Here is a 26,645-nt window from a genome sequence, read left to right as displayed (position 1 = left end):
TTTTTTTTATTTCCTCTCTGTGTTTGCCATGATTTCGCAATCAATGAATATTAACTTGTGGGCGTTTCACGGACTATTTATGGGCATCTATGGGCGTGACATGAAGCCGCAAAAGCTGCGCTACACTTAGAATTGATTGTGATTTATTAAGGGAAAACTGCGTAGGATCTGCGTGCGCACGGTTTTATAAATCCGAATATTTCTGTGCGTACGCACGTCCTATGTTTCATCCGTACGCCACTTCTGACGCAAATCCTACGCAAAGTTTTATAAATGAGGCCCCTGGTTCAGGTGTGTTAAATAAGGGAGACATGCACAATGTGCAGAGCAGCGGGTCCCGAGGACTGGAATTGAGAACCACTGCGTTAATGGAACATTTGTTTAAAGTTATCTAGTCTTTAATAATGCTCTCAAAACATTAGCACAAAGTGTTATTTATACTTTTTTTAAAAAAATGCTTTAGTTGGACATGTTACTACTAGTTTCAAATTGTTCAGAAAACATTCAAAAGTAACATTTACAAAATGTTTGCAGAATGATAAAATAGAATGTCCCCCCATCTCATCTGATTTTTGCAGATTAATTTAAATTTTGAATTATTCATTTTATTATTATTGTTGTTGTTGTTAAATTTTAAGTAATACCTCAATTCATCTTATTTTTTTATTTTTTTTATTAAATAAAAATATATTTATAGTTGAATTCAGTTACAATATTTTAAAATTGAAAAACAATGACACACTTAATTTTTCCTTTTTCCTTTTGGATTTATTGAAGACACAACCTAAAGCTCTCCATATTTTTGCCATTTTCTAAAAGCTATGTTTAGAACTTTTTTGTATTTGTCAATGTTTCATGTCTCTGACTAATTCTTTTGAAATTTCTGTTTGTTCCTCAGCAAGAAAAATAATAAATCTCACCATTGAAAACCAAGCATCTTTCAAGACGGTGCACAATGTTATAGGATATCTCAAAGGCAAGACCAATCCAGGTAGGTCAGCACAAAACCAAGACAGCACTTATATAAACCGAATTATCATTTTAACCCAAAGGGCTTTTTGTCATTGATGATGCAGGATTATTTAATTTAAATTACAAATTACATCACATTTTAACTGCACAATATTGCCAGTGTATCCCAAGCATTGTCCTAAACTGCAGTGCTCTTTGGTCTGACATAACAAAGACACCATACTTTGTCACAGTGCTTTATTGTATTCATTATAGTAGAGTGAAACAGGAGTGCAATCTAAGCATTCTCTCCTTCATCCGCTGAAAAAGTGAGAGTCCGGGGGGCGAATAAAGCCAAATCTGAGCCCACATGCTGAAACAGCCCCTTTTCCTCCATGCGCTATGACAAACTAATCTCTTAAAACAACGTCTGCCACCACTGTCCAAATGCAGGTCACTTGGCTGCCGAAAATAGGCTTTTAATTACGGACCACCATTTTCACCTTCAGGATGATTTGATCATACGTCTGATGTAATGAAAACGTTTTAATCTTTCACCCCCGCCCCCATGACTGTAAAAGTCACTGTGTCTATGCATTTAAGCCCTCCGTGATTTACTTTTGAGATTTACAGCCCTCTTTTCCTGTCATAATTGGTCGCCCAGTCACTAATTACGTATCACAAATCATACGGAGGCGTTCTTCTCCTTGACTTTTGTCTTTTTATAATGTGTTTACCTTTCATTTATCTGGCAGTTGGCTGTCTTGTTTATCATTTGATGTAATTTTAATAACTTCCCTTAAGACCGCTGCGGTATTCTTGAGTACAGGTGGGATGCAATGTTCTTTAGTTCTTGCCTCTTGTCAGTTTGATGAGTCTCTCTAGCTGTCAGTCAAAGGTGACCCAGTGCTGCTAATAGCCCATGGCTAATTACATGAGGAATTGCTTCTTTTCTGGTCTGGATGTGTGTGGGGGATTGTGTTTGGTGTATGTGAAGGCAGAGTGTGTGTAAATCAGGAGAAAGTGTAACCTTGCTCTGGCCACGGGGATCATGTGTGTATACAGTATACATTACATATAGACTCTCTGCTGCGCATACAGTAACTGCTGATCTAGGATCCATTTCCATTCCATAAATCCTAATCTAAGGATTAGGACTAACTTTAGAATAATGGGTACAGACAACTTCATCTTATGCCATTTGTGTGTGTGCTAGAGAAAATATCTTTATAAAATAGTTCAATATGTGGATTAAAATTTAACATATAGTAGCATTAAAAACAATAAAATAGTAATTAAGTAAACTACCATTCAAACATTTGGGGTCAGTGAGGTTTTTTAATGTTTTTAAAACAAGCCTCTTATGCTCACCAGGGCTGCATTTGTTTGATTGAAAAAAAATCAGTAATATTGTGAAATATCATTACAATTTAAAATAACTATTTTCTATTTTAAAGGGTTACTTCACTGCTGGCAAAAATGGGCTTTCAAGAAACTTGGCTGCCTGACTAAAACTGGTGCTACCTGATAAAACAAGGTTGTTGTCTTCCCTTTTGCCAAATAGGTGAAAACTTCAATAGCCACAATGTACTGGCCATGTTGCTGTCCAAGGCCACTCCAACCAGTCTGCTATGGATTTGTTTACCAGAGTCAAAGGCTGTATTAAAACAAATGGCCCCTAAACCCTCATTCACTATTCCCTTCATTAGTCCACACATATATTCCCCTTGAAGGAGTGAATAAAAACTTAGCAAACTTGAAGCTCCAGTAGTAATGAAAACGTTTGTCTTAAACTCTGTCATGGAAACTATGTACAAACCTTATTTAAACAATTGAATAATCAATTAAAAAGGAATTTATACCTGTATGATATTACGCTGTACCCACATTGGACCAGCGGTTTGGAAAATGGATGAATTATTCAGCTGCGGGCGCCATCTTTTGGCGAGACGCGGGAATTTATTCGCCGGTGACTCTCACAGTGCATTATGGGTATTCTCTAACTGTTGAGTGTACATCAGTTGTGCATTTGGTATTGCCCCTTTCCGCTGATTGGTCAACCAAAAGCCAGACCGTGTCGTCAAGCCGTGCCGCCTCCACTCACTCTCACCAGCTCAGAGACTTGGTTTGATTGGTTACAAGGTAGTTTGTGACGTGAGAAACACCAGCGATTTCAAACTGCGTTTTTGAGACTTTTCACTGCAGTTTTAAGGAGAAAATACTCAGCAATGGTATTGACTTACGAATTTTGCACATGGTTTGTCTTAAAGCATATTAAAAACACCACCAAATTTGATTTTCACCACAGAGGGGACTTTAAGATATTTCCTATGGAACATAAGAATCTAGATGACAGGAAATCATCTACAAGAAGGAAAAAAAAGAGAAAAAAAACTTTACCCTGCAGTTGATTGACCTTCCACCTGTGTGAACATGTTTGTTGGTGCGTGAGTGTTTGTTTGTTTCTTGTTTGTGTGTAAGTGTTCCCGCTCTGTTTCCCCTTTTAGATCGATATGTACTGGTTGGCAGTCGTCATGGCAGCTGGTACGAGGGTGGGTTGGCCGACTGGGGTAACGGCTCTGCAGTCATGGCACAGATCATCGCCTCCATGACGGCTCAAACCCGTGGGGGCTGGCTGCCCGACCGCACCATCGTCTTCTGTTCCTGGGGGGGGACCTCATTGGGCAACATTGGCTCCTACGAGTGGGGGAAGGTAATATTTAACAATTCCAACCCAGGCTCTTTGGAAAAACATACCTATGGTGACATTTCCGCTAAATGATATCACATTGCTTCCTGCACATTTCGCAACATTGAACAAATGAACGAAAGTGAAAAACCTCTTGAAAATAGCGTACCACCAGTGGCGTTCACCAAAAGCCAAGGTATTGCAGACTCTGATGACGTCGTTGTATTTGTTATACAACAAACACAAACAATATTACATAAAACACAAATATTAAACATATAGTACAGATATAGTTTGCATAAATATATTGCACTAAACCTGTTAGTTGCAAAGTGAAGAATGAAAAAGCACCCTGCAAGACTGTATGTGTATATGTATCAATGTAGCAGAGAGGGATCAGTGCATATTAGAGTTCATGATGGTTATGGGAAGAAACTGTCCTTGAATCTTTTTGTCCTCGTTTTGATGGAACCTGTAATGCCTGCCTGATGGCAGCAGGTCAAACGATTTAAACCTGGGGTGTGAGGAGTCCTTTAAAATGTTTTTAACCTACTGAGGCATCTCGAGTTGTACATGTCCTTCAGTGATGGAAGGGGACATCCAATGATCCTCTTTGTGGTGTAAATTATCCTCTAAAGCCCCCTCTTATCTGCCTCAGAGCAACTAGCACACCACACTATGACACTCTAAATGGAAGAACGATAGAAGTTCACCAGCAGCTTTTCACCCACGTTGTTTTGTCACAGGAAGTGTAGTCGCTGCCCGTGCCTTTTTGATGACCACTGTAGTGTTTGCAGTCCAGGAGAGGTCAGCAGAGATAAAAGTGCCCAGAAATTAAAAAAATTTGAATGTTGGTAAAAAAATTAAAATGTTGGTCCATTTCAACACATTCCTCATTGATATTATGGGGAAACAGATCCACCTTATGCTTATGTGATGAGCTAAGTTTCCCCTATTATTCGGTAGAATTCGTTACTTGTTTTGAAGCCATTATCTGTGCCTTTCGCAAATAAGGTATGCTAGTGCTATTCGGCTTCGGGCACATCCGTAGTTCGGCACAAACTCATTGAGTGTGAAAACTCCCGTTTTAATCAAACGAATCTGTCAAAACTCTTTTACCATTACCCATGAATCATGATTTACAGGACTCATAGCCGAGTGCGGTGCATCGCAGTGCTGTACCAGATGAGCTTTCAAGCAAGTTTACTTAGTCAGAAAAGCCGTACATATGGAGCTGGTTATGTGATGCTATGATAGTTTAAAAATCATGCACTGTGGTTAAAGTGTTTTGTGGTCATATCATACTATGGTGAAAGGAAGCACACAAAATATGTCTTTCATAATCGATGATATGCCACTGTAATCAGAATTTGTGTAAAAGGGATAATAGTTTTTGCCGTTTCACCGCCACTAGTGTTCATTAAACATCTTCAATTAATTTCAACATGAAAATCAGCGTGTTATCGCATTGCTTCAGTAAATCATGTGTAGTAACAAGACAAATGTGTATGTATGTGTCCTGTATGACCCCTACATGACATCCGGGTCATATTGTAGTCTACAATTATATAATTATACTGTATATAAGCTGCATATTTTGAATATAGATTTAAGAATGACGCTTGAATTTTTTGATACAACATAAACAACATAGCTTATAGAAATCCCTGGCAATGCTAAAAGTTGAGTTTACCAGGAGGTCAAAAGCACTTCCGTTTTTCTCTTCCTCGATTTGACAGCAAAAATAGTACAGATTAGCCTTGAGCAGCCATACAAAAGCTTGCTAACATGATCAGCAAGCCATGAAGATTCAATCAGACAAATGGATGATTTTGGAGTGTTCATGAAATTATTCTGTTCGGCAAAGGAGTTTATTCTAATCAGTACAATACGAATTTCATCATTAATCTTAAGAAGCCCCAAATAATGTCACAATAAAATGATAGTTTTTGAGTATGAAGAAGACAATAATGGTTGCTATTATTCACAGTGCTCATTTCACAAAATTGTAGTGTCTCACTGGGGGTTTCTCGGGCTTTATGTCAAAATGTCAATCAACGATCTGACATTTCATCAGTTGGTTGCAGATGGCTTTGTTCTATGTGTCTGTACAGGAGAACGCAGTGGTACTTCACAGCAGGGCAGTGGCTTATGTCAGCCTCCACAGTCCCGTCAGAGCCTCTGGATCCCTGCAGTCCACATCATCACCTTCTCTTCTGCAACTGGCAGCTGAAACCCAAAAGGTATTTTTATTTTTATTTTTTATATTCTTGTATATCCACTCGGACATGATACGTGCAAATATGACTAAATAGAATAGAATCATATGTTACAGAACAGTTGTTGAAAACCTACAGAAAACCCAATCATCACTACCCATAATGACTGGTGCTGGAGAGTATCTTTCTAGCTGTTTGGCCTTCCTATTATTCAGATCTACCCTTACTACAAATCTGAGCACATGCCCCTCAATAAAGTCATAGAACTGCTTGAAAACACAACATCCATCCATTCATCCATCCATCCACAAAAAAAATATTTGTTTGTTCAATTGGTTGCTTTTATTGTTATGGTCTAAGAAAGTCATAGCTTATATGACAGACTTGCACATGTAGCACTTTACTGTATTTTCCTTTTTGAAGTGATTCGATTTCAAGCAAATCAAAACCATCATGGCGAACAGTACGCATCTGAAGTGTCACAGCTGAAGAAAATAATCCATTATTTATCGGCTTAAATATATTTGCCAAATTTTTGGTAACACTTTATTTAGGGTCCAATTATCACTATTGACTAGTTGCTTAATTCGAGATGCTCGAGATGCTAAGAGGTTGCAACTTTTTAGCTCTGCTGCTAGCATGTAATTAACCCTACAGTACCAACCAGAATTGTATTTAAAGCCAAGCAACACATATAAATAGTACAGGGAATCAAAATGTCATGTAAAGGTGGAAAAAAGACGTGACGAAGACGAGGGTGAAGAAATTAGCGACGTATTGGCAACTGTGGAAGACAGCCGTGACGAGGGAGATTGTGAAGTAGTAACTTCAGGCAAAAATAACAACCTGGATATCATGAAAGCCATAATGTCCTTGAAAAGTGGACTTTATAAGAAAATGTATGGTGTGCAAACAACAATTGCCGAGGTAAGAAAGGAGATACAGGCATGCACAGGGCGCATAACACATGCGGAACAACATATTTCTGATGCTGAAGACCGTGTTTATGGGCTAATATCCAAAGTGAGCACACTGGAAAGCACCGTTAAAACTCTTTCAAACAAAGTGGAAGCCAAGGAACAATGTGAGACTGGTGGGCCTACCGAAAGCAGAGGGCCAGGACATGGTTACATTTCTGGAGAAGCGGATACCAGAGGCTCTAGGAATGGAATCACGTGAGACCATGGTGATTGAGCGGGCTCACAGAATCAGCACTCTGACAAATAACGACTCGCGCATGACACGCCCGAGGACACCGAATATTGAAGTTCTAGAACTTCAAAGACAAGGAGCAAGTATTAAAGGCAGGCACGACTATGACAACGTGCGAAAGAAGCTGCGAGATAAGGAGATTCATAAGCACAGAATCATCTTTCCAGCACGGCTCCTGCTGACACATGGGGAGAGATCCTATACTTTCCAAACTCTTGATGAAGTGGACAAATTTGTCCCGTCTCTTTGAAGGATCAAGGCGAACCTATATATGGAAGAGGCTACTCCATCAGGAAAATGTAACTGCAATATTGGTTAATCCATTTTATATAATTTTCACAAAAGAGAACATGACAATTATTTTTGCTTACCATTTTCCGTTAAATATGACTACGTCTCGTTTTGTGCCAAAATAAGTGTTTATTTTCATGGTTACAAACAATTAAAAACTAGTTACTTATTAGCATGCATATTACTAGGAGTTTATTGAGGCAAAAGTCATTGTTAATAGTTAGTAAATAGTGAGAATTGGACCCTAATCTAAAGTGTGATCAAATTTTCTTATTGGGCCGATAACGATAACATTAAAAATGAACATATATCGGCTGATTCCGATATGGTGGCCAATATATCGTGCATCCCTACATATTTTCTTCCTCTTTTCTGCTATTTTTAGAGCAAAAACAAGCATTTTAACAGGAAGGAAAATGTACTTATCTTGGTAAAGGGTGCCGTTTTGTTTATATTTTAACTGACATATGATTGACTGGAACACTTTGCAGTTGTAGGGAATTTCAGTTTGAATATTCCCACCTGTGAATGCAGAATTGAGACTTACTGTATCCTAGACTGTTAATTCACTCAACAAAGGGTTGGTACTGTATTTGAAGAGTGTGCACCCCGCGTCCTGCATAAAACCTCTCTCCTGCATCTCATTCGCAATGTACACTGAGTCTGAGTTATGCATTCATATGGCATTTCCAATAATGTGAGACATAACTCATCTAACTTATTTAACCTTAATATAGCTCTTGTGTTTTGCTCAAGTTTCCAGATATATAGAATGCCTTACTCATTCTGACAGGTTCATTTATGATTTGTGCGACTATATTGTAGTTTGTCTGAAATTATGAATAAAGTTTGTAACACATCAGGATCGCCTTGCTTATTAGCTCTCTGTAAATTTAAGGCAACTTTCGGTTAGTTTTAACTCAAACTGACAGCGTATTTAGCATCAGGTAAGATGCAAATGGAGCCACAGAAAAGGTTAATATATTTAAATATTGCCAATGTATCGTTTGCTTTGTATAGCATGCTGTAGGTCAGAGGCCGTGATCCGATGACCATGTGCCCTGTTATTTTTAACCAGACAATAATTTTCTTCATTAACCTAAATGCCAGTCCTCCTGTGACATTTCAGCCTAATAAAGTAAGCTCTGACCTGCACCGCTGCCACTATCGAAATCTCTCCTGCAAAACTTCTTGGAGAGAAATGGCATAAGTTCACTAGAATAATTATTTCCCTTATCATCAGCAGTCTGGTCATAATGTTTGGAAAGTAGTTCACTGGAGGAAAAAGAAGAACTGATGAGACTGTGATTTGAAGTGAATAGGCAGAGAGAACTCAGGATGGAGTTTTGCAAAATGGCTTCGGTATGCTTTGCATAACACTAAGCTCATATTAAAAATGTTATTGTACAGTTAATATCTATGGATTTCTTCTTAGCATGGACATATCTCAGTTTGATTTTTCAATTGTGGAACGCAAGTATTCACCGCAAGTAAGTAAAAGCAAATATTGCTTTTTTTAATTTCATTGGCATACTTTCTGAGTCAACAAAGTTTTCAAAATCTTTCTAAAATGAAGTGTTGAAGTGCTCCTTATAAACTTACGAAAGAAAGTTTTTATTTAGCAAACATATTTGGTCCATTTACTGATTCTGTTCATTTATTATTGCATAATCTTGTGTTGTAGTTTCAACTATCCACACTCAAAGTACATTAATTGAGACAAGTCTGAGATGTTTTTGAATGCTGGAGCATTTTTGATGGTCGTGTTTATTCCCCTCAGGTGCCATTCAAGGTCCATAAAGCCCTTTTGAGGTTTGCGATAAATTGACAGACAATGCTTGAATGACCAAAATAATAAAATAAAATAAAATATTGGTTATGTGAGACTCCCAAGATCATTTAAGAAAATGTACATATTGATCAAATCATTGATCATATCCTACATCCAAAGCACCTTAAATGTGAATGCACAATCTCCTGTTTATCTGATATGCTAATTCTATCCCCTATCCTGCAGTGTGATCACAACAAAGAAGAAAACTGTTTAACATCAGCACTTTTCTAGATTCTTTTCATTACATTCCCACATTGTCTAAAAGTCCACCTTTGTGGCCCTACGCCTCACCACCAATCGTTTTCTGTCTCTCAATAAATTGATAATGGCTCATGCTTCGACGCAAAGAGACACAAGATGCCCTCATTAGCATGCTAATTGAATGGAATGCCATCCAATCAAAGATGCATAGGGACTGTTTGTGGATGAATGACTTCCAATTGAAAGGCGTGATAAAAGAAAGGTTCGTTTTTATTTTTACAAAGTGATTGTTTCCCTCTTTTGTGTTGATTTGTCAAACTTTGACTGATTAAACAGTTACAAATTAAAGAATTTATTATATATCAACCAGCTAAAATCAATATCGCCGGCTTTTATCCCAGTCCCACAGTGCTATATTATTAACCAAATGATCAAACGTGAAGATTTTCATTGGAGTCGTCACTTTTTGTCCCTACGTGTCATAAAATCTCTCGCCTGCACTCTGTTATGTGACCTCTTGCCTCTAATTGTACATGCAGTTTTTCCAGTCATCTTGGATTGCTGGAATTGTGCAATTTATCTTTTAAAGATGCTGTGTTGGAGACATCAGGTATCCACAACACTTTCAATATTTTGAGACATTTTAACAACACTATAAATCACGTTAGAGCTATGGAGGTAATACTTTCCACTTATCTTGCTTTCCAGCTGTCTTTGGAATAGAGATGCCATTGCGGTGATGTTTTGAATGGGTGCTCTGGAACCAATTATAATAAAGGAAGTACTTCTTTTGGGATTACAGAGTGAAACACAAAGTAAATTGAGAGACTTTTCATTGTTTAATTGGGTATTGTTGTAGCAACATGTGCGTGTCTGTCTATTTTAAACTGAAATTACTCCAAGAGAAAAGACAAATGATAAGGTATAAGTTTTTGTGTGAGAAAACCTACGAGTTTTGCCCTGATGTGGATTGGTGTAATTTGATTGTAATTGGGAGTAGTGAAAAGCAATTTTTTCTTAAGCCCAGTTGTTCCCTATAAGCTATATGATTTATCTGTTAAATTAATTGTTAAACTAATATGTTTTTTTTTATCTTTAAAAATTGAGATTATCAAATTCATTATGAAAATGTACTGTCTAAGAAAAGATTTACACTGATAGTGATCTCAATAGTTTTATTTAATCTCAAACTTGCCATAACAGCTATCATAACCCGACTCTCTTATGTAAACTTCTTTTATTATTATCATTGCAGATTAGGTGTTTTAAAACCTGTTAGGCTTTGAGTAATCCTCTCTAAAAATCCATGTCTATTGCACCCAAGTAAAAGTCAGTAGTCTCTTTCATATAATCATTTATTCAGACAGCACAGGAGTTTGTAGAGCTGGAAATGTAGGTCACATTCACATATACACAACTTTGCCACAAACAGAATTTCATAATGTTATTTTTTCGAGTTTAAATCAGATTTTACTATGATTGTAAAGGTGAGACATGCTAGATGATGATCAAGGCACGTTTTTCCCCCTTTTTTTTATTATTCATGTGTCCTAAGCATTATACATCAACACATGCCGTTATCTCTGACAGATAAAGGACGCCACATCTTGTGCTCTTAGTAATAACCTTGGGATTTAGTTTCGGCTCACCTTGTATTTCTTCCCACGCTATACCTCATATTAGTTCACATAAATTTGACCTATATAAAATCTGACAGCACAATTGTATTCAGATCTAAAATATATTTAGAGAAAATCAGTATAGCATGTAATCCTCTTTGAAAAAAGTCCATTTTGATTATAGAGAAATCCAGATTGCTACACAAGCAAATGTGTTTATCAAAACTAAGGTTATCTTTGAGTTTGGAAACTTTTTTGCTTTTTTGCATTTAGATCCTCTACTCACTAGAGTTTACAATGGATGTCGCATCACAACGACATGGTGTAAAACAAAATGCAGCGCAGTGACGATCCATAAGTTGAAGGCTCAATTTCCACTGATTTCAATTTCACTTCAAGTGCAGCATCAGAGCCAAAGACCCTTTAAAAGTGAGTCTGTTCACTCTGGGACCATCTTGGGAATGCACTCGGACAGCTATTTTTAGTCATGCAAGTGCAGCTCCTATGTAAATTAATTGAGGCTATCCATAATTATTTAATTTTTTTTTAAAAGAGCGAAAGCTGAGCACAAGTTTCACGACGGCTACCATATCACTGCCGTTTCTGTCTGGAGCTACAATCGCAGTGTCATCAAACAAGATCAAACAATGACTTTGCAGATTGATGACTGGCTCTTTTATTTGAAAGGCAGGGATTGCTTTACTATAGCAGCCATGTTGGGTTTTATTTCTTCCTATTTCTCCCATTCATTGTAGTAGCACATCTCTTATATGTCCTTCATCTGTAGTGTAGATGCCTGTTTTTTTCTCACTGGGTTTACAAAGTGCATTTTGTTTTATTGTAACTTTTGTAATAAAAAAACAACAACTGTCTAGCCAAATGTGAATTGCTGTTCTCGGGTAATCATCTGCCTCTGCACATATAATACCAACAATATTATATTTGCATTTTAACTCTGCAGAACTGGAATTCAAGCCACCTATATGTGTGGCATTTCATTTTCAATCAATGCACACTAACTTTCTTTTTTTATGAAATACTCTTTGAAAGGCTCTTTCTCCAAGATGAAAAACATTCAAAGTATTTATGCTGTTTGAAATGGTCTGAAAAACTTGGCTTTGCCTCAGACTCACTATAAGTGCTGGTCAAAACATCTCGGTGATTGACGACAACAAAATAACAGTAGCTGGAAAACAGGGGTCTGACATTCTTGGAAACCCTGTGAATGATAGATTACTGACCTTAGCAGTGCCGTGATCAATACTGTAAAAAAGCAATCGAAAGAACCAAGGATTGTGTTTTAGACTCACCCGCATCTGATAACCCCTACATCTGATAATGCAGCCCAGCATGCTTTTGTCATTCATACTGTTTCCTGAATTCCTCCTCCTGCATCGACCAAGAGCTGCTGATCTCACTTGAATTTATCTCCCAGTATAGCCAATCACACACACACACACACATAAACAGGAACAGAAGGCAAGGCCACCGAGGCCACTCTTCTGTGACAATCATGTGGCAGGACCGAATGCGCAGTTGCCCCCAGCAGTCCATTGGGCTGTAACTCTTCATCCTGTGGCGCCACGGTTCTGTCACTCAACACTTCATAAAACCTGCTCGGGTCCCCAGCACAATAACATCATCCACCATTCTCTAGATTAGACCCTTTTCGCTGGGATTTCATCAAGATAATGCATGTTTTGTGTGCGTGCCATGACACGCTAATTGCAAGCCATTAGTGAAATCATTTGGCAAGCTTCAGAGGAAGGCGTCTTATGCATACAATCTTAGATTTCTGTAACAGTGAGTTCATTGTTACCCCACTCTGTTCAACACAAATAGGGCTTTCTGTTACCCACAATCTCTCTTCCTGTATTTGTTTTTTGAATGAAAGGAAGATAGATTACTCTTTTGTGATTAATGGACATCCTTTTTTTTTTTTTTTAATTGCTTACACACTAAAAGTGGTATTTGAGGCCCACTCAGTGAAACCATTCACTCATACACCTAATACACCAAAACTACAAGCGCATTATCTGCTTTATACTCAGTTTGAAATTGAAAAACAAAACTTTTTGAAAACTGCTAAACAGTTCTCTACATTATACACTCTTTCAAAACTATGAATGCTCTTGTGTTTCATTTGGAAAACACTGCCATTTAAATGCCACACTCATTTACCGATTACCTACACCAAATGAGCATTTTTGAAATCACTTATACCTAATTTGTTCACTTAGCAATCAATACTCAGTGTTTTGAGAATGAAATTATTTCTATCCCCTTGCATTTCTGTTTATTTTATAAATATATAGTGAATATGCATAGAAGTCAAGTCACCTTTATTTCTGTAGTGCTTTATACAATACAGAGTTTCAAAGCAGCTTCACAATAGTAACAATTTTAAATTTTGCTGTAAATCAGCTCTCTAACAAGCCATAGGGCCCTATTTTAACAATTTTTAATATTTGGCATGTTTGTGTGCTGCTGGGGGTCCCTGTGTGTGTAATAAGCAGAGTGTACGCGTGTTGTGGACCTGCCTATAGGCACACATTACTAACGCGCTCTTTAAATAACAAAAAAAATATTGCGCCATTGAATTTAGTCCAGGTTTCAGTTGGTCAATTGCGCAGTCTATTTTAGTTGCCTCAAAATAGCAATGTGCCAACAATGCGCCTGAACACACCTCGTTTTCAGACCAGCACGCCCATGGGCGCACAAATGGGCGCAAATGCATTGGCTATTTAAACAACAGAACGTGAAAATGATAACTGCGTCGGACTGAAATTAGCAAAAAACACTTGCGTCGCGCTTGGCGCTGCATTGCGCCAGGTGTAAGATAGGGCCCATAGTGTCATTATTCAGCGCATGTCTGTTAAGTGTTGATTCAGTTCAGTTCAATAACTGTAAAGTTCATCAGTTGTGCATACATACTGTATATACAGTGTATCTGCATGCTCGTGTGAGTGCTATGACCAACTCCTGTACACTCCACTGCACACTGAACATGCAATAGACAGAAGATAGTAGTGTTTTGCATTTGTCATAGCCGTGTGTAGTTTGGTGTGTATATGGGTAATCATTTGATGGATTGTGTGTAGAGTTAAATATGCAAAAACAGCAGTTTAAGAGTTAAGATAGTTTTGAATTAAGTGTTTTTGCAAGAGATGTGCAATGTTTTGCGTGTAGAGTTTGTGTGTAGAGTTTCGAGAAAAGGAGCCATAGTTTCAGAAATTAAGTAAGCAACTTAAAAAAATAAAAAAAGAGCTAAAATTAACACTATAAATTACTATAAATTCCCTTGTCATTTGAGGAGTAACTTGTAGATTATAAAATAAAATGTTAGCAATACGTATGTAACTGTCTGTCACTTATTTATTTGCCAAACAACTTGTTATGGTGGGTTTCAGATTCCACAACAGCTTTGGCCCCTTTTGATGCATCGTCAACATTGTTCAGCCTTCTCATTGGTTTGCTGGCATATGGGTGATTTCATGCCCAAGGAAAGCTGTCCACGAATTTGCTGTTGCTGACAGCAACACAAATCGATCACCACAAATCACGTCGTATTTGATACAAAACTAACTAGACTAAATCAAATTTGGAAAAAAGAGTCATAACTGAAACGATTTTTTTAGTATTTCAGTTTCTTGATAGGGACTTATTATTATTATTATTAATATTTATATTATATATGTTTATACAGCGACAGTGCATTCGTTTGGATGCGTTGAGGTTATATAGGGACATATAAATGAATATGTGAAATCGATTGGCTGGGAACATAACATTTGAATGAACCAATCCGAACGCGGATAGAGTTTCATAGCTGAACTATTCATATGTGTTTGTAGATATACATATATTATATATACGTATACTGTGATTCTTTTCAAGTCTACGACAGCATGATGAGCATTGCAAAAGGTTTCTCAAATTATTGAACATCTGGAAGCCTGTCTCGACTTCACAGTATGACTGGTCGAGTTCTACTAATAACTCTGAGGTATAGTACTCACAAATATAGTTAGTTGAAGTCTGAACATTTCGCTTGCATTCCCAATCGTGTCTTTTATGTTTTAGCACTTTTTTTTTTTGTAGTTTGAGGAACAGAGTTTGGGAGCAAAGCAGTGATTGCACACTCCCATTTCGCCACTGGCAGAAACATAACATTTCTTTCATGTAAGAGTTTCACTTTAATGTCTAACTTCACTTAAACACAATCCAGTGCCCATTTCACAGTAATAAAAAGGAGCTCCTGTCCTCTTTGTCTCTTATATGTGTTGCAAGCGCTAAACACTAAAATGTAGTCATTAAACCATGTTTTTTTTTCCTCACAGAATGAAGTGAAATTACTGTACTTCTGTAGTAAATGCAGCTCACATTGTGGTATATCAGACATGCATTCACTCAGATTTGATTGCCTACGTTCACTGTAATCATGACTGGGCAACAACAACAAAAAAGACATGTTTTACTTCTATAATGAGTTTTGTAGCAATTTGTGGACCATTTTCCAGCCAAAGTGGCATTGCATTCGAAACACCACAGTGCCTTTCACTAGATTAAGTAATTTACTTGCATTAACCATCTTAGATTTGTGCTTAACCACACAGAGATCTCATCGATTGAATAAAGAGCAAAGCACAGGTGATCACAGATGTCGGAGAGCATTCATCACCATAGCATGTGCGGAACGGCAGGGCTCTTCTCCCACACCGGAGGCCACAATGTGATTTCAGGCGCTCCATTCCTGTATTAGTGATGCTGTCTGCACAAGCACATGGTTTATCACTTCAGCTAGCAATCAATTAGTTCCCAATCAATAGCCTCTCACTGGCCAACAGGCAACAAATTAGCGGCCTCTCTCCTCGCACTACACTTGTTTATCCCGTGAACTTGTTTTTCATCGGGAATCTAACCTGCTCCGCTGGCAGCGAAAGCTCAAAGTTTTACCACGTGTATCCAGGTGTTTAAGTAAACAAATATTTTATGAGAAAAACATTTAAGCCTTTTCAGTACTAGACAAATGTGTGTGTGTGTGTGTTAAAAAAGGGTCACTTAGAGGGAGGCACAAAAACAGAGTACACGCTAAAAGCTGTTAATTACTGGTATTCATTTAGAAAGCAGTGATGTCCATTTCTGTCATTTGAAGTTAATGACTAGTTGCTGTACAACAGGAGAAACTGAGCTCTGTAGCATCAGGATTATATTTCAAAAGTTCTTATTCAGTGGTGGTGTTTCACAAAATCCTGGGATATGGCAATTCTCCCTGGCCATGCAACAAAGACATTCCCAAGTAACCACATTATATCTAAACAAAATGTGTAAAAAAATCCACCATACTAAAAGTGTCCACAACATGTCCACGACAATTTTTGGGACCTTTAAAAGGTGTTTAAAGTTTCTTTGTGTTCTTTAAGGTCCAAAGTTTTTGCACGTAAAAAAAATAATACGACCTCACGTTGTGTCAATCACGTTTACACACTGAATCCAAAGCTTTCGTCCGTCATAAGAAAAATCGGTTAATTCAAGTGCTGAATTAATACTCACAGGTCAGTTTATTAGACGAATGAAACTTGTGACTTGTAACGCAGCGCTGTTTCACTTGCTCTACACTATCACACTAAACTGCATTTGAGTGTGTTGAAAGTTATAATGTTATTCTATGTGTTAGTTTGTCTGTATGAGACTATCAGTAAGCTAGATCAACATTAGAATAACATACTGATCATATTCTAACATTTCATCATGTTAAGCTATATAACATTGATTAGTTTTATGTACATTTGCTCATCTCTACATTTGCGCGTCTCTGTCAAGTCGAAGTATGTCGCGGACGTGGAGCTCTCGGCATTTTGAAAACGCCACGCTGATATTGAACCTCGTTTTAGTTCTCCTTTTGTCCCAAAGTCTGCTTGCCATGGTCCATAATGTTTGAACGGAACAACAACAGCGTGAGCGTGCCGCTAGACGTAACGCAGTTGTCCACGTCTGTCGCCATGGTTACTATGGCAGTACAAGCGGAAACCAGGGATAACGCGGATATTACGTCATTGACAGGCGATAAGTGAACAGAGACGAGTCATTATTTTAAATTGGAATTTCTCTGAAATTAAAAATCTTTGGGAACTTTTGGGATATTGTAAGTTCACAACTACAGGAAATATATCACACTGTGCAAGTGATTTTTGGATTTTATTACAAAATTTACAAATTGTATATATTGTACCTTTAAGTGACTTTAGTATGTTGATAGCTAATCCAAAAACACATGTGATTAAGTTATGCAATTAACTGCGAGTGCGCAACAACAGTGTTCCAAACTGGAAGTCAAATCTTGATTTATTCACAGAGAAAATTAAATTTATATATAAATGAATAAATATAATTAATAATAGGAATTCTTTTATGCAATAATGTATACATTCTGGCTTGAGGATCGACGGTGGGTGTGATTGTGTTTTATATGCTCGTAAAATCTGCCATGTGATTTCTACAGTTTAAAAAAAAAGTATTTTAATTGACAAAACACAGGTAAAGAACTACACTACCCACAATCCTGAATCCAATCAAGAGAAGTCACCGTTAAGATCGTACAGCAGCGCCCATCATGAGAAACCTCCCATATTCCTATGAATTATTCCTAGAAACCTACCAATGTTCAGATCTGTTCTTCTAAAAAAATATTTGGATTATCTTTAATGAGCATTCTCATGAGCTGTTTTTCCCCCCTGTTTTGTCCCCCTGAATGCCAGGGCATGGCAACTTCCATACTTGAACGCCACCCCTGTCTTATTTATGTGTAATTGCCACTGCAGATACTTTCAGACGATCTCAGTATTATTGTTTCAATTTAAATTGGATGCATTAGGCAAGAAAGTTGCTCATCCATTTGTCTTTCCTCTCACGTTAAAAAGCTCCAGTGCGCCACCATCTGTGCAGCAACTGCAAACCTCTCACATTATCCACAGTGACACCCATCTTGTTTTTTCTTAAATAATCTCAGTCTTATTCATCTATTTTGTCTCTTCTTTTTATAAATGTATCAGCAGTTCCAATTCCACTTCTCTGCAAATGTAATTTCCAAAGGTCACCTTCTCTGAGAATAAATTATCTCCACAATGCAAGGTCATTCTCCGTCTTTCAGAACGAGATAACAGTTTTGTTCACATATTTGCCCCCCCCCCCCCCTTCTTCACACAGCATTCTCTCTGTCCGCTGTCATTTTATCTTCGTACTGTGAGAAAATTCAGTTTTATGGCATGTTTTTGTCAAATACAAATATTCATTTTGCAGCTGTGCAATTATCTCAGGTTCCTCTTACTCTATGCAGTGATTTTGCCATTCATTGATTCAGAAAAAAAGAACAGCTTTAGCACACAGCCTCTAACTAAAATAACTGTATACAGTGAATAGTGGGAAACATTTAGGAAAGTGTCTAGCCATTCTAGGTGTTATGGACTATGGACAATTTTATGAAATTTATAAAATAAACTCTCCTAAAACACTCGTGTTATTTGAATTTATCCAAAAATTATGACCAGCAGTTTACATACTGTACATCTGGAGAGTTCTATATAGACAGTTTATGTGAAGACACGTATTTTTTTTTAACGGTGTAAAAATACAATAAATTATAATAATACAACTGATGATAATAATAATAATAATAATAATAATAATCAGTTGTAATATTTATTTTAGTTTTACAAAGTTATAAGCTTAAAATAAATGAAGGCATGGTAAGAACAATTGTCTTTATAAAACGGAATGTTTAAATTGAAATTAAATTGCCCTGACATGCTAGGACAAAAGCCCGTTGTTGAAGAAACACGGTCTATGCCTCTGATCTTTCTCAAATTATTGTGCACATGTACAATCTTTCTTTTTGCTACCTCTGATCATGTGTGGGTGGCATGTAATAGGATGTGGACGTTCTCAGTCATGGGGTCACAGTGATCACAATGGCATGGTAAAAGCCTGCTCATTTGCTAATGGTCTTTAGGCAATGCTGTTTGTTTCACATCAGCTGAGTGGACGAGCAGCTTCATTTGCTGTGGCTGTCTGCCAGTGCATCTCTCTCTCTCCTCACTTACCCACAGGTCTATTCAAGCTCAAATATATAAACAATGATTTTGCCATCTCGTTATCATTGCAGACAGAGAAATTAAATATTGATTCTCCTCACGGGGAAAAGGAATTGCAGTGCAGAAATTACCTATTCACCCTCTTTCTCGCCGCTCCCAAGCTGTTTGCTGTCACATTTTACCTCAGGAATTTGTGGCTAATTTTGACTTTAATGGCTTTTGCTGCCTATGAAGATGAAGGAGTCCACTTTTTTCAGAATGAAGCACCGAATGTTACAGTAATCCATGCACGGCGCAAAAATAGACACACAAGGGAGAATAATGTGCTAGGGCAGGTATAATTATTGTGCAAATCATTTTGCCACATAATTAATATTAATGAGTCAAGCTGATAATGCATTTTATTATGTTCCCCACCTACTTTTTAGGCCACTATGTTCCTGTGGACCTAATCATGTATGAATGAAAAATAAGTGTTGTGTTTAGTCAGGTACACTAACTATTTACAAGAACATACAACTATAACAATCATAAGGTGCATCATATTATCTACATCTTCATCTCATTCTTATTTTTTTAACAATAGCAATATGTGAGAACAATATTATTGGCATTATTGGGTTTGTTCTCTTGTTTATTGTATATTTGTGTTTGTTTGTTTTTGGTTGGTTGAACATTAATGAGGCATGCTAAACTGATGGGTAAAGCTCCTAAATATTTTATTTATTTATTTATTTTTATTATTATTAGGGGTTCAAGCATGAAATGCTGAAACCCTATTGTAATTGTAAGGATTCGTAAAACGCATCGTGCAGGACAAACCGTAATGCCTAGAGACTTGAAACCTAGCCAGATGGTAGGCCTCAATTTGGGGACAACCTATCAGAGTATGACCCCGATTGGCCCCATAGGTGGCACTACAGCAACCAAAAGTACAACATTTCTCATAACTCTTAGACCGTTTGACCTAGGCTCAAGTGCCTTACACCACTGTGCTGAAAAATTTTCCGCTACTGTATGTCGAGTTATGTCCAAAACCTACTTTTGCGAACTAGTCCCTGGTTTTTCGCCCGATCGGAACCAGACCAGTCTAGGACAATTCTCTGGACTCTCTAGATCAATAATCAAAAAATTGAACTTTTGCATCTGGTTGGCTGTAACAGGGCCATTTGGAAAAGGGGCGTGACAAAATACACTCAAAAGCCTATAAATCCTACAGGAAAACCCAGAACTTCACAAAAATTTATGAGCATATGTGTCATAACATGGTGAAGAAGTTTCATGCAGATCGGACCATAGGTGGCGCTATAACTGCCAAAAAGCTTTAAAACCATATATTTCCTATGGTACATTGCCTGTATTGGCAGTAAATGGTCTTTTCCATCTATTATGTCAGTGGTTACATGCTTGCTAAATAAAACTTAATAACTTTTGATGCTTTTGTGCTTAAAGGCCTTAACTGCTTGAACCCCGATAAATGCTGCTTGCAGCTTTAATTATTTTTTTATTTGTTTGTCTAAGAAGTACAGTCTGTTTTTTTTGTAATATGTATAACACACATAATTGAATATAATTATAGAGTTAAACTATGTCAAACAAATCTATTCTGGATACAATTTTTGTTTGTCTGTGTGTTAAATAAGTTTTGAAGCATGTAACAAAATCGTTTTTTTGTTCCTCAGCGGTAGACACTGTAAGTCCAGCACCTGCTGTTGTATGTTTTTCAGGGCCTGTCTGATATGAATTACTCTGATGACTGTTTTTGGTCACAGTTGATTTTGTAACACTGCAGCCTGTATTTTCCCTTCCATTATGCTTTCAAACCGTGTTTGTATAGATTTACATTGATTTTGGCTCTGTCAGTCATCATTTGCACTTGTTTGAGGTTTACGTAGCTGCGTGTATTTCTGTGAACGTTGACATACAATAATATACATACTGTAGCTCATGTCAGTTGTTGTACAACAGAACAGAATCTGTTCATTTAGCAGTAGTTTTGCGATCAATACAGTTTAATCTGTAGGTCATTAAATAGCCAAGGGCCAGTTTCAACCAAAACAGATTAATCCTAAACCATCACTCAATGAGAAATCAATATCAGTTTAGGATTTAGGCAGGGTTTTAGTGATGCGCAATTATATGCAACTACAAATTAGATTTAAAAGCACATTATTATTGTTGTGTTGAAACAAGAATAATCCTACAGGTGGGATGCTGAGCTATTAAATAAAAAACATATTTAGAATACCTTAATACTCATGTTTTGTGCATATCATATATTAAAAATACTTAAATACATTCAAATCACATGCCAGTGAAAAATACTTTTCAATCCCATTCATGTCCCATCACAATATATCTCTTATAGTGATACTTTTTTAATAAAAGCTCCTCACTTAAATGCATTCCTCACATATCACTCTATAACATACTTCATTGCTGTATTTATCTCTGTATAAATCATTGTAGAGGGTATACTGGAGTCATTCTGGTCACAATAGTAATATAGTAGGCAACATGATCGCATTGTAGATTGCTGTAAATCCTCACAAATTCAAATTGTTACCATGCATGTGTGTTTATCTTTCAGAGACATTCGATGAGTTGCAGTCGAGGAGGTGGTTGTCCTGGTCCGAATGTCAGCTCACTGCAGACACCTGGAGATACCAGCTTTTTCTCTAACCAGCTTGCTGTCCCCACAGTGGAGTTCACATACTCAGAGTTCCCTAAAATAGAGGTACATGCACATACACATGCAAATGTGTGCAATATAAGCACATTGATAATCCAATCATTCATTAAATTCACTGTAAGTTCAGATGACGTTAACAATGAGCAACCATTCCCTGCACAAGTGTCCTCAAATAGGGAAAATGTTTTCAAGAGGCTGACAAATAATAGCCTATTGGACACCATACGTTTCAAATGCTCAAAATTTTCCCATACACGAGCACTAGCTTTAGACACCAAGAGGAGATGTATTTTAGATTTTAGTCTTGATATTTTATCATATGTGATTCATATCACATATTTAAATATGATGATAAATATAGTATGGCGATTATCTCAGACATCCAATGTAATAAATTATGTTGAGCATTTGAATCTAACCATGTCATCAAATGGAAAAGTCAGCCAGATTTGTATTATCACATTAAACATTGTGCCTTTAGCCCTAACAGTAGATAACTGCTTTTTACCCCAAATACCATATTTTTACAGATTCTTAATTATTAATGTATGGTAAATTTACCATTCTCATTTGCTACATAAACCTGTAACATAAATTTTTTTTAAAAAAAAACATTGAGTATCATATCAACTTCATGTCAAGGATCAGCCAAAAATCCACTCGCATAGTGGAATGTGGATGTTTAGAAATGTTTTTGTGTCATATTATAGAGTAAAAAGTTTGGAGTAAAATTTAATCAGATGGGCCTTTACCACTGTGTGCTTTTTGTCACATTTACCCTATAAGAAAAAACAAACAAAAAAAACAAAAACAAAAAAAAGACATAAAAATCAGTGTTGAAACCCTATTGTTTTATATGGTGGTGCAATTATTGCTTTTGACTTGAGTGATCCAGTCCAATTGGATCACTTTAAAATTGAAACCGGTTTCACTCAGGCATCTATCCGGAGTTAGCAAGCATTCCAGAGACCTGCAAGAGGCCTGACCCTAATGCTTTCCTACACTTCAGTGTGGATTCTTTGGTTTAGCACAGGCTGTCACATCGTTACCCTGCACCCTCTTTGTCTCATTATGATACGTGAGGAGCAGTTTCCTGTCACATAAAATTACGTTCCATGTTCCTCTGTCACACAGAACCCCAGGACTCCTTTACAAGCGGCATCAATGTTGCGTTCCATCTGCCACAGCCCTGATGTCTTATCCATTATGTCTTTTCAGATGTCACATGCGAGTGTATCCCAGGAGAAACAAGCTCTCTCTTCCTTTAAAATAAACACTCAGGAAGCTTGTCTACTCAAATTGCATACATATGTCCCCTCATTTTTTCATTGTACTTCATCTTAAATGTTTTTATGGTGCATTTTTGTACTTCCTCACCACAATGGAGATGTAAGAGTTAAACATTTCACACACAAAGTGACTCTTTTCCTCTCTCTGGACAGTACATCTTTCAGGCTCTGTCTCACGCTGTGGTGGTTGACACTTTCTGCATGCTGACTTGTACATCTGTCTCATCCAGCACACATGCCTGGCTAAGCATTTGCAGTGCAATGCTGGTGTGCTCTAAACTGTGAATGTAACCTTTTCTTGGCATTCAAGCCATCAGGCTGCATTAGCACTGGGGGTGGCTGGTGTGTTTTGGAACAACACGGTCTGTGCTGTGACATCCAGCTCCCAGCATCCCTACTTCTGCTCTGTGTCGTGTGCCTCCGCCCCAGGAGCCGTCGCTCTCCCTGCTAGCGAAATCAAAATGACGTGTGGGCCTTCATATGCTAGCTATACTTGCAGTGTCCGTGAAAAGAAAAAGACTCTTTAATGTCAGTTAACTTAAATGCAAGTGAAACCAGGGTCATTATAGTGCAAAACACATAGAACAAAATTGTTAAACTTTAAAATGAAAATGAAAACGGAAAATACTAAAATAAAAACTAATTCAAAATATTTTAAGAAACTAGAATAGAATCTCAATTTTACTAAAATAACACAGAGTTAAACATCTCTACTGGTGAACTGAAAATTAAAATAACTTATTTCAAAAGTATTTACCCTCCTTAAAGTATATATATATATGCATGTCCACTGTGAGAGACATAATCTAAAAAAAAAAATCCAGAAATCACAATGTATGATTTTTTAACTATTTATTTGTATGATACAGCTGCAAATAAGTATTTGAACACCTGTCTATCAGCTAGAATTCTGACCCTCAAAGACCTGTTAGTCTGCCTTTAAAATGTCCACCTCCACTCCATTTATTATCCTAAATTAGATGCACCTGTTTGAGGTCGTTAGCTGCATAAAGACACCTGTCCACCCAATACAATCAGTAAGAATCCAACTACTAACATGGCCAAGACCAAAGAATCCTCAGACTCAGCATCAATACTGACAACATCCAGCTCCTCAGAACTGGATAGTTGCAATATTGGTGCCTCTATCAGGGCGGAAGGAACCGCAACGCGTGCTTCCGAACCCCCGAGAAGAGGCACTGGATCTATCAGGTGAAGGCTGAGATAGGGCTGGGCCCGTCTCAAACCCCGCTGATACATCCATTTGCGAACCCCAGGTCTGTGATCGGCGCTGTGCAAAGGCAGCGCATCACAATGCTCACAGCCAGCACCCTCGAGTGCTGACTGGGCATGCTCCTCACCCAAACAAGCAACACATAAAACGTGTGTATCACCTCCTGTTAAATAACGCGGGCAGGGATGGACACACTGTTTAAACTGCTGCTTGCTCGCCATGACTTTATATATATATATAGATATGATATAAAGACAAACAACACCAAATAACGAGACAGTTTTCACATAGAGCGCTACTGAAGACAGAGAAGCTTTCGCTTTCTGTTTTTGGGCAGGCTTTATAGTTTCCTGGTACGTGACGTCACCTGCCTCTGACGTTCCGCCACACCATTGGACTGATTTTACATGTGCTTCAATCATCACGCAAGGCGTTCCCCATAGCGTCAATCTCGACGCAACGCGGAAAACAATGGATTGTGACAATAATTTGCAATAACAATAACATTTTTCATAATTATTTATTTCATTATATAAATTATAATTATTCATATATATATATATATATATATATATATATATATATATATATATATATAGCAATAATTATATATAATTAAATATATAATTTAATAAATAATTATGAAAAATGTCACAATCCATTGTGTTTTCTGTTTTGCTTTCAAGGAGTCTGTTTTCTCCTTGAAAGTCTGTTTTAGTCTCTTTTCATCATTTCCTGTGTTTCCTTTCTGTTTACACTTGTCATCATGGTTATTCATTGTATCATTGATTATCACACACCTGTTCCTCATTTAGTTAATTCATTTTTGTCTTTTTATTTTGACCTAAATTTAGTTTATTTAGAACTTTACGACCTCTTTACGGCCTCTATCTCTTTACAACCACAGCACATAGGAGACGTTTCTGGTGCGTATGCAAACTTCACCTCAGTGCCAGGTGCAAGTCAAGCAAGAGAGTGGGAAAGAAAAAGAAAAAAAAACAGAGGGAGATTCAGTGTCCGGCAAACAGTAGATATACAAATCGCTGAACAGTTGTGTAAATACAACATGATTAAATGTGGAGATGATTAAAGCAGCGTCAAAACTTTTTTTTTTAAATCATGTATTTGTTATATACAGAATACTTCACAGTTATGAACGTCCATGTTGCGTTAGTTTGCAGAGTACAAATGGAAATGGATCGCATTTAATTATGTATAAAATTACAGATTTTACATTCTGGCATTTGTTTAATGTGCTATTCACATTGTTGCACATGGGGATTTAAAAGAAAGCATATTATTTTTCCTTTGTAATGAGTTAAAGTATGATAGAATTGTTGCAATTAATTTATTTTGGCAACTAATTGAATGTTTAACATTCATAGTTTAATTTTTCAGGTGCAAGTATTTGAAACATATCTTACAGTCTTGGATTAAGAAAAAAAAATTATCAAATTCACTCAGTATTACTTGATCTATTCCACCACTACCTCAATTACATTTATGTACAATTAATTGTATTCAGTTTTGTTGTAGGCACTAAAACAGTCCAGTATTTTACAGTCAAACTCAATTTTATTTTTGAATAATGAACATTGCTTTGCCACCCCATGCTGCTATGAATATATCCTGACTCTGCCACTGTTCTTGTGTATATATGCCCTCAGTTTCAGTACCTCGTTGTCTAGCGTTGTCTAGCGTTGTCTATACATAGCACATTGTTAATTTTGTTGTCTCCTTTGGATTACTCTCGTTTGTTTGTTAAATAAAGTCTATGCTTCTAAATAGATCTGTTTCGCCTCACCTCACCTCATCTTCATCCTCAGCCAATTCATCACAGAACATCAGACCGCCGAAAGGATAAGTAATTTATCGCCCTTTATAATTTTTTAACGATGAGACTTTGAAATCATTATACTGGGTTGGAGTGAATTATTATAGCCCTTTAGATCTACCCGATATGAATGAAGGAACATGGAGGGAAGCTATTCTCTGGTCTCTGGAATGTTCTCACCCCCTGTTGATTTCCGTCAATCACGACCACCGCAGATTTTTCTGATGACTTCCAGTGCTCAAGACCGTCCTCCTCTGCTGGTTACATCCAGCTTCAAGTCTTCTTCGTCACTGCTGGTTACGCCCAGCTCCATGTCTTCTTTGTCGCCGCTGTTTACACCCAGCCTCAGGTCTTCTTAGTCACCACGGTTCTGCCCAGCTACAAGTCTTCGTCTTCATTGATGGTTCAGACTACCCTCAAGTGTTCTTTGTCGCTGATGGTCCCGCCCAGCCTCCCATTCTCTCCTCCGCCAAGTAAGCCATCCAGTTCC

At 37.3% G+C, this 26,645-nt stretch overlaps 1 protein-coding gene across 1 annotated transcript in view; it reads left to right on the top strand.

The window, feature by feature from the left end:
• naaladl2 (N-acetylated alpha-linked acidic dipeptidase like 2) overlaps positions 1 to 26,645 on the top strand; it is a 296,732-nt gene that overhangs the window by 194,351 nt on the left and 75,736 nt on the right. The window contains exons 7-10 of the mRNA XM_084100591.1: positions 899 to 991; positions 3,459 to 3,664; positions 5,755 to 5,883; positions 21,697 to 21,843. Coding sequence (XP_083956717.1) covers positions 899 to 991; positions 3,459 to 3,664; positions 5,755 to 5,883; positions 21,697 to 21,843 — 575 coding nt within the window. The remainder of the gene's footprint in view (positions 1 to 898; positions 992 to 3,458; positions 3,665 to 5,754; positions 5,884 to 21,696; positions 21,844 to 26,645) is intronic.

This window comes from Abramis brama (assembly GCF_963993115.1).
Source record: "Abramis brama genome assembly, chromosome: 23".
NCBI lineage: Eukaryota > Metazoa > Chordata > Actinopteri > Cypriniformes > Leuciscidae > Abramis > Abramis brama.
The sequence above is the reverse complement of the archived record's forward strand: the minus strand, read 5'-3'. Positions and strand labels throughout refer to the sequence as shown.